Raw genomic sequence first — 8,046 nt, 5'->3', positions numbered from 1 at the left:
GACATGTTCGTACGAACCCTTTGTACGAACAAAAGTAAGAGAAATTTAGGATGAGAATACGAACATGTTCTTGCATGAGGCCCAATGTGAGTAAAGAGATGAAGAAGCAATATCAGCTTAAAAAATTGTAAGCACGTATTGGGAATCGGTTAGACCGATTTCAAAATAATCGGTATCGGCAGATTTCTAATAGTATTTACCTAATTTCCCTCTGGGATCAATAAAGTATTTTTGAATTGAATTTGAATTTCTGTATTTTATATTAATTTGACTTACATTTGAACATTTCTGTGTTTCTTTGTTGTTTTATCTGCTCATTTGGCTGAATTGTGAAGCACTTTGGTTAACTTCTGTTGTTTTCATGTGCTAAAATTGTTTCCTTTTTCTTTTCTTTTGGTCACCAGCAGGAGCCATCAGCAGTTTGTATGACCTGCTTTAAAAGTCATTAGAGTTTGGTTTTGTGTCTGTTGTACCTCATGAATGCTGTCTTGCCAGCCCAGCAGAATCTGATCTGGACCCCTCTGAGTTACAGTTCTCCTTTCAGGTCCACTTTCTGTCACAGTCCCAATGGGTTCTGCAGGAGGGAAGAGGCGAACCCAGAAATCCACAACACCGAAGATGTCGCCCTCATGACCTACAAAAGAAGATAATTAGTTTTTTATCAGAAAATGTCAGTGGACCATCAAACGGACTGCACTCACCTGTGATCCTGACCCCTCCACCGACTCGCTCTCCTCTCCTCTCCATGGCGTCCATGAGTGACATGTGCCCACTTCCGTGGGTGACAAACCGGACTCCCCCCAACGCCTGGTGGAGCTCTACTCGCACTCTTGAGCCCTGACCCCCGAGCCTGCCCAGATCGCGGGCTGTCAGAGCGTAGCGGGACGTGAAGCTGTAGTTTGGTTGACTTCCTGACACCAGAGGAGTGGAGTGCATCTCAAAGTCCAGCAGGCAGTAGGTGCAGAAGGTCACGATGTTCTCATATTTGTCTGCTCCTGGATGGATGTTACTCATGACCCGAAGCCCGGTGGGGGTGAAGGTGGCGGCCTGGAGGTACAAAACCAACATCTGGAGCCTCATGTACAAAGACTTGCGTGGATTTCTTACTGAAACCTGACGTACGGTCAAATCCAGAAAACTGCGTACGCACAAAAAATCCAGATGTATCAAACTGTGCGTACGCCTGAATCCATGCACTTTGCTTTTGTACATCACAATTAACGTGGAACTGAGCGCAGGTAAGACACTCACCTGACACGCCTTAATTAACATATGTTAAACAGATCACAGGACATGTTTGTTTGATCGCTGCGCAATCATAAATGATTTCTAATATCACAAAATAAGGAATTTAATATAAAGTGATTGAGAAAAAAACCCAAGTAAAAATAGGAATAAAATATGTTTATCACGCAAAGAACGAGTGATTGTGTGTCGGTGTGTGTGTGTGCGCGCACGCTGCTGTGTTGCGCAACCAGCTCATCCATCCATTCTGAGTCTGAAAATATTAACTTTGTGCACGAGTTTATTACCATAATTACTGTAAACACAGAGGAACTTAAATGTTTGGTAGAACTTAGATCTTAGTTTATTTCATAGCTGATATGAAGAAATGAATCTCTGCACCTCAGTAGAGTTCACATGATGTGACGTGATGTTGGAGAGTCCCCACATGTGCACGCCGCAGCCTTTGTGCACTGTCTGTCTGTCTGTCTGTCTGTCTGTCTGTCTGTCTGTCTGTCAAGCTTTTGCTCTCCTACTTACAGCATTTTCACAAGTTGTAAAGTGTACTTCCATGTGTCATTTTGGAGAAATCTACAACAACGTAAACGCAAAGTATGAAACACCTCCACTGCCGGCGAGGGTGCACGCTCCAAAGTGCGACCATAACTCAGCCTTTAGAATCAGATGGATGATACGCTTCCATTGGGCATGACTCTGCTTTGGGTGGACTGGACTGACACAGTCCTGATGGGTCTGCCAGCTCCCTCTGGAAAGCTCCTGTGGAACCCCAGTTCAATCGCTGCTGCTGCACGTGCACACGTGGCGCACGCGGCTACTCGCTGTGTTGCGCTCACAGAGCGCAGCAGTGCCAAATTTAAAAATGATTTTTCCTCAAAACAGCTGAGGAGCCACTCGTCATCATAAATTTCTATCTGTTTATAAATAAATGCTCTGTGTTTTTCACTATTTATTATATCCTCCAGTAAGTCTGAATCCGTTCCTGTTAAATGTGTTTTTGGCCCAACTTTGCACGTCCTTTATTTAACTACGTCCATGTGGATGTAATAATTGTTAATCATGTGGATGTAAGAATTGGTAAATCATGTATGTCTGGTGTGAACAATAATCATTTTCACATCATGAACAGTTTCTCAGAATCACCTCTAAGTGTCTCCATTGGAACCAAAACCACAGAAACGTGGTACGCCAGCCCTGGAGTTGGCGTGGGGCTGCGCACATTTTCACTTTCAGTTGAGTTTTGATACATCCGGAGTTTTGCGTGGAAAATGGCGTACGCAAGGTTTTTGTGCGTACGCACCGTTGATACATGAGGCCCCAGCTCTCTGAGTAAGCTGGTTTGATTTATTTAGGGTGTTTTTACCTTCAGGTGGATCTCCAGCAGTGACTCTCCAGTCTTTAGCTGAGAGAAACACAGATCTTCCTCGAAGGGCTGGACCACCTCCTGGTCTCCTGCTGGCCAGGTGTACTGAATCGGTATGGTTCGCTTGTAGTTCCTGGGCCTGTATGCCAACTCTTTTAACTGAGCTTTAGACACAGATACAGATGTAGAGGGTTCAGGTTTTATACGTTGGGTTGTTTTCATTCAACAGATGTAAATATACCTTGTAAAGTGTTGATCTGAAGAGCTCTTTTAGATAAAAGTTTGTCTTTTCCCACCATCCTTCTCTTGTTTTCCTCTTGGTCTTTTTTCACCTTTTGGTTGAGTGTATTTAGCTCCTCCTTAGGGAGAAAAAGAAAAATTTTAAGACATTTTTAGAGGGAAAAATTGAGCTCAAAGCTTTTATTTGATTTCTGTGAAAGGGAAAATATCAGACTTTTGAAAATGCGAAATAGGAGCTCGACAAAGATTAATTTCTAAGACGATTGATTTGTATATTAAAGTAGATACCCTGCTTCTAAATCCTTCTTTTCTGCTTTTAAATCCTTCAGTTGGGATCTATATAAAGTGGAACTGCAAAGCTTTGGACTGGATTCCTCCTTATTGTAACTCCAAAGCCCCGCCCCTTTTTGGGGTGTGTCTCAGGCCAACTCATTTTGAGGCTGTCTCTTTAAATCCAAACTTTATGAAGTGGAACTGCAATGCTTTGGTCTGGATTTCTCCTTATTGTAACTCTACAAGCCCCGCCCCTTTTCTGGGGTGTGTCTCAGATCAACTCGTTTTGAGGCTGTCTTTCTAAATTCAAACTGTATGCTTCATGCCCCGCCCCCTTCAGCTTCCAGACTGGTCCATTGTAGCCTGAAAGAGGGACTTTTTATTTATAGATGAATTAAAAGATATCAACAAGGGAAGACTTGTCCATCCAGCCTTACATGTTGGAGCCAGTCTGACCCAGAGCCAGAGAAGAATGAAGACAATGACTTTGTAGTTGAGTCCAGACCTTATTTAGAAGTTCCGTTGTAAATATTGTGATGTGATAGTTCAAAACAGGAAATAGAAAAAACTAAAAAACAGAATATAAAAGGTATCTATGTAGCACCAGGAGAGACTAAATTCAAATAGTCTGCACTCCTAGAGACTCAAAGTACACAACAAAATGTATTTAACGGCTAAAAAAGTAGACTTTGCACAATATATTCCCTTTAAGGGTGCAAAAAAAGATAAAATATTAAATAATTGTTTGCACTGAAAGCGTGTACCTGCAGGTCTGTGGTGATTTTGTGCTCCAGCAGCAGCAGGTTTCTGGTTTTCTGTAGCTCAAGCGCAGTCTCAGCATAAGAAGCCTGGAGTTTTACGAGCTCACGGCTTGACTCTTCCACCTTCTCATCAGACACGAGGAAGCTCAGGCCCTCCCTGCCCTCCTGCTGCATCCTAAAGGCCTGTTAACGTAGGAGGGGGTGTGGGGTGGCGTCAAGTTTAAAGCGATAACTCTTCACGTCTGTTTAGTTAAATGAATAGAAACGGTGCAAACCTTAATCTGCAGAAGAGTTTCGCTGAGCTCTTCGATGCTCATGTCGAACTCCTGGAAGAGGACAGAAACGTGTCACAATCTGTGATTTAACCAATAAAATTATGAGATTTTACTTTTTCCAACCTTAGGAATAGAATCGAGTCTGTCCTGCAGAGTAAAGACCTGCTGTTTGTACTGGAGCACTTCTTGTTCCAGATGCTTCTGCCTCTCTTTCATCAACACACACAACCCGATAAATGTGATCAAATGTTTCTGCGTGAGGCCTCAGATGTTTCTGTCAAGTCGTAAAAACTCTAATTAATCAAAATGAAATCATTCACCTTCCTCACGTCCTCTCTGCTCCTCGAGCGCCTTCTTATCCTGTCTCAGTTTCTCCTTCTCCAGCTCCAGCTTGCTCCTCTCCTCCCTCTCTGCTTGCAGCATCTCCTGCAGTCTCTGAACGTCCTCCCTGCAGATGCTCTCCACCAGCTTCTCCTTCTTCTGCTCCACAACTCTGAGCATTTCCGCCTGCTTTTCATCGTTGCTTTGACCAGATAAAGTACTAAAAAAACAGACAATTTCAAACAGGAAGTCACATTCATAGAAAACATTTCATAGTTGAAAGGCAGTTTTGGACGACATCATCTTCATTTGGTACCCAAGAACTTCTTAGGAAGAGTCTCACCAGGATGCAACTGCTACAAAATTACGAATAAAATATGCAGCTTGGAATCACCCTGAATTATTAATAATAATAATAATAATAATAATAATAATAATAATAATAAAGCGCTTTCAAACAAAGTGCTGAACAATTACAAAGACGTAAAACCAAAAGAAAAGGCTATAGGAACAGACACATCACCAAAAAATAAAAAGCAATAAATATGCTACTTATACGTATATATTCATTATTATACTTGTGATTTTTTCACACAAATTCCCAGCAAATACAGTATCAAAATTCACTAGGTGCTTAAACATATTCAGCAAATAAGCAAAAAAGAGTTTAGTGGAACACAAATATGGTTTAAAGTCCTCCACATAATTCATCTTCTTAAATGTCAAGAGCTTTTTTGTTTAATTATTTTTGTTTTGTTTTTTTAAACCCAGGGGTGGAGCTAGACTTTTTGCAAGAGGTGGCCCAGGTGTTTTTCAGGGGACACATACAAATAAAGAAAAGCACTCTGGTTTTAAAAATTGAAAATGGCCACCACAGCTAATTCTAAATCTGTTAGAAATTTTGGTAAGCTTAGTAAGTAAGGAAAAAAAAGAAATATTAGTAAGCTAAAGTGTTATGATCTAATAACATGCTGAATGCTAACCATATCTTATCATTCAGCCATATTTTGACGTGAAAAGCTTAAGAGTAGAAGCAGCTGAAAGCAATTTTTACCAAATTCTAAATGCTAATCAAAAATTCAAAATGGCCACCACAGCTACCGTATTTTTCGGACTATAAGCCGCGACTTTTTTCCTGAACTTTGAACCATGCGGCTTATAGTCCGGTGCGGCTTATATATGGATTTTTTCTTCAGCCACCAGGAGGCTCTTATGCTCCATTTGCTTCAACCACTCGCTTCAAAAAAAAGAAAGGGGAAAAAAAAAAGAAAAAAGCAATCGCTTCCGGAGCCGACTATTGTACCAGGAAGCAGCGATTTAAAGATAGTCACTGGCCAAGAACTCATAAAAGGGGATAAAACAGACATTTTTCACGGTGGAATCTGACTGATAAAAACTTTGGAGCTTAATCCAGGACCAGTTTGTGGATAAACGCCGAGTGAAGAGCTGCAGACTTTTTTTTTCCTCATTGCTCTCCCCGGGGAAGGAATCCCATGCAGTTACGTATGCTGGAGCGGGAGGTCTTTCCCACCACAGCTTCAGAGCCAGCATTACCCCGGGAGGACAGCGACACAGAAAGCAACATTGAACAGATACCGCTGTGTGACGCAGCTTTTCTCAGCTTGTTTAACTCTGACACTGAATATGACTTCGATGTTTTCAGTGCGCTGGAGGAAGATGAATGAGACATTTTGTTGGGCCAGAAACTGTTAAAGAAAACTACCAAAATAAGGTCAGTTAAATGAACCGTATTCCTCCGAACTTTAATTCCTAAAGGTTTGCTTTTTATGTTTTGATGTTAAATTCACTTTTTTGACAGCAAATTTGGGTGTACTGTTTTTTTTAATTTTTATGTTGGGGTTGCGGTTTATAGTCCGGTGCGGCTTATAGTCTGAAAAATATGGTAAGTATAAAAGTGTATGATTAAGACATTTTAAAACTTATTGAGATGAAATTAGTTGTGCTGTAGCTATGAAGGATCATTGCTGATGCTAATCCCAAATTAAGCTAACCACTAATGCGAATGCTAATTTTACGAAGGGCTATAATTCAGCCATTTTTAAACATGAATAGAAAATAATAGTATAGTAGTATCAGAGAACAATCCTTAACAAAATCCAAGAATCCCATCCATTTGTTAGTTATTTGGGGGTGGCCAATCATGTGCCAGTGGTGGCGCCTGCCCTCCCGGCCACCCCTCTGGCTCCGCCCCTGCTCAAACCGTACCTTATCAGTAGAGTGTCATAGTTTTCTTTTATAAGATCTCTCTCCCCCTCCAGGTCTGATATCCTCTCTTGGAACTAAAAGAGAAAAAGATGATTAAAAAATTAAACCTAAAAGCATCACAAGTCATTTCACAGCTTTTATAATAATTTTTTTTTATTTTTGTCTATTTTAAAGGTTTTGTAACCCTGATATAAACCAGATGTTTTGCCTTGTCTAGGGTCTGTAGAGACAGAGTCATGGTGGTCAGCTGTCCATCCAGCGTCAGAGCTTTCTGTCTTTCCTGCTTCAGCTGCTCCGTCAGCTCCTCCACTTTCTCCAGCAGAGCTCCTTGACTCTCCGTCAGCGACAGCTGAGTCTGAACAGAAGACACAGATCGTGACTAACCTGAGCACAAAATCATCAGGTGGAGCCTGAAGCATTAGATTAGAATTTATCCTCACCTCCTCAAGCTGCTTCTCAAACGCCTGAGGAAAGACAGCCGAGCGTGCAGTTAGATAAAAATATTAAAGTGCTGTAATTCTGCAGGATCATAACAGAAACTGACCTCCTGCAGGTTGATTAACTTCTCTTCACTGACTCTAAGAGCTGCACTTTTTTCTGACAGCTGCTTTTGTAGACGGATCAGATCCACGTTCTCTCTGATTGTTGTTCTGTCAAACATAAAAGACACTTTATTTCAGTTATCAGTGCAACAACTTATATATTTAAAAACATTACTAAGTTGAATTTATTGGGAAAGTATGATGCTGAAAATATCATGGGTTATTATCATTTTTTTTGGTTTTATTTTCACAAATATGGAGGTCAATAAAGTTTAAGGGTACAACTTTACAATAAGCCTCCCCTTATAGATAGCTTATAAATAGTTTGTACTGCATTATACATATCCACAATAATTAACTATTATTACAGACATTTATACACGTTTATTAGTCATTACTAGAGTACTGTTTTACACTTTACAACAAGGCTGCCTTTAATAGTTGTGGATATGTATAATGCAGTAATAACATTATATGTAAAACATGTGTATCCAATACATTATTGTGCTTACAAGGTAGAAACCTAGTCTGGAATGTTTATTGTAACATTTAAGGACAGATTCATTTGTCTCACTGTTTGGCACTCTGCAAAAAACGTCCACCTAACCAAGTTTTAAAATCTTATATCAGCCAAAAAGTCTTTTTGATCTTGTTTTGAGACTGATTTACTAAACAAGAACTGATTGTGTAAGAATAATAATCTTGTTTTCAGAACGTGTAAGATTATTTGTCTTATTAGTCTGAAAATTAGACTCAAATTAAGTCAAAATATCTGCCAGTGGAGTAAGAAAATTTTACTTGGT

The 8,046-nt window shown here is 40.3% G+C and overlaps 1 protein-coding gene across 4 annotated transcripts in view; it reads right to left on the bottom strand.

The window, feature by feature from the left end:
- rpgrip1 (RPGR interacting protein 1) overlaps nucleotides 1-8,046 on the bottom strand; it is a 19,131-nt gene that overhangs the window by 7,109 nt on the left and 3,976 nt on the right. For all 4 annotated transcript variants that reach the window (XM_014019231.1, XM_014019234.1, XM_014019233.1 and 1 more), the window contains exons 9-20: nucleotides 7,246-7,351; nucleotides 7,142-7,165; nucleotides 6,910-7,056; nucleotides 6,702-6,775; nucleotides 4,475-4,695; nucleotides 4,278-4,363; nucleotides 4,155-4,205; nucleotides 3,883-4,062; nucleotides 2,847-2,964; nucleotides 2,606-2,769; nucleotides 702-1,047; nucleotides 474-634 (exon numbers count right to left, since the gene is read on the bottom strand). In XM_014019231.1, the coding sequence (XP_013874685.1) occupies nucleotides 474-634; nucleotides 702-1,047; nucleotides 2,606-2,769; nucleotides 2,847-2,964; nucleotides 3,883-4,062; nucleotides 4,155-4,205; nucleotides 4,278-4,363; nucleotides 4,475-4,695; nucleotides 6,702-6,775; nucleotides 6,910-7,056; nucleotides 7,142-7,165; nucleotides 7,246-7,351 (1,678 nt within the window). The remainder of the gene's footprint in view (nucleotides 1-473; nucleotides 635-701; nucleotides 1,048-2,605; nucleotides 2,770-2,846; nucleotides 2,965-3,882; nucleotides 4,063-4,154; nucleotides 4,206-4,277; nucleotides 4,364-4,474; nucleotides 4,696-6,701; nucleotides 6,776-6,909; nucleotides 7,057-7,141; nucleotides 7,166-7,245; nucleotides 7,352-8,046) is intronic.

The sequence above is a fragment of the Austrofundulus limnaeus genome, unplaced genomic scaffold (genome assembly GCF_001266775.1).
Source record: "Austrofundulus limnaeus strain Quisiro unplaced genomic scaffold, Austrofundulus_limnaeus-1.0 Scaffold213, whole genome shotgun sequence".
In the NCBI taxonomy this organism is placed as follows: Eukaryota; Metazoa; Chordata; class Actinopteri; order Cyprinodontiformes; family Rivulidae; genus Austrofundulus; species Austrofundulus limnaeus.
Note: the sequence above shows the minus strand (reverse complement) of the source record. Positions and strands in the feature narration are given on the sequence as shown.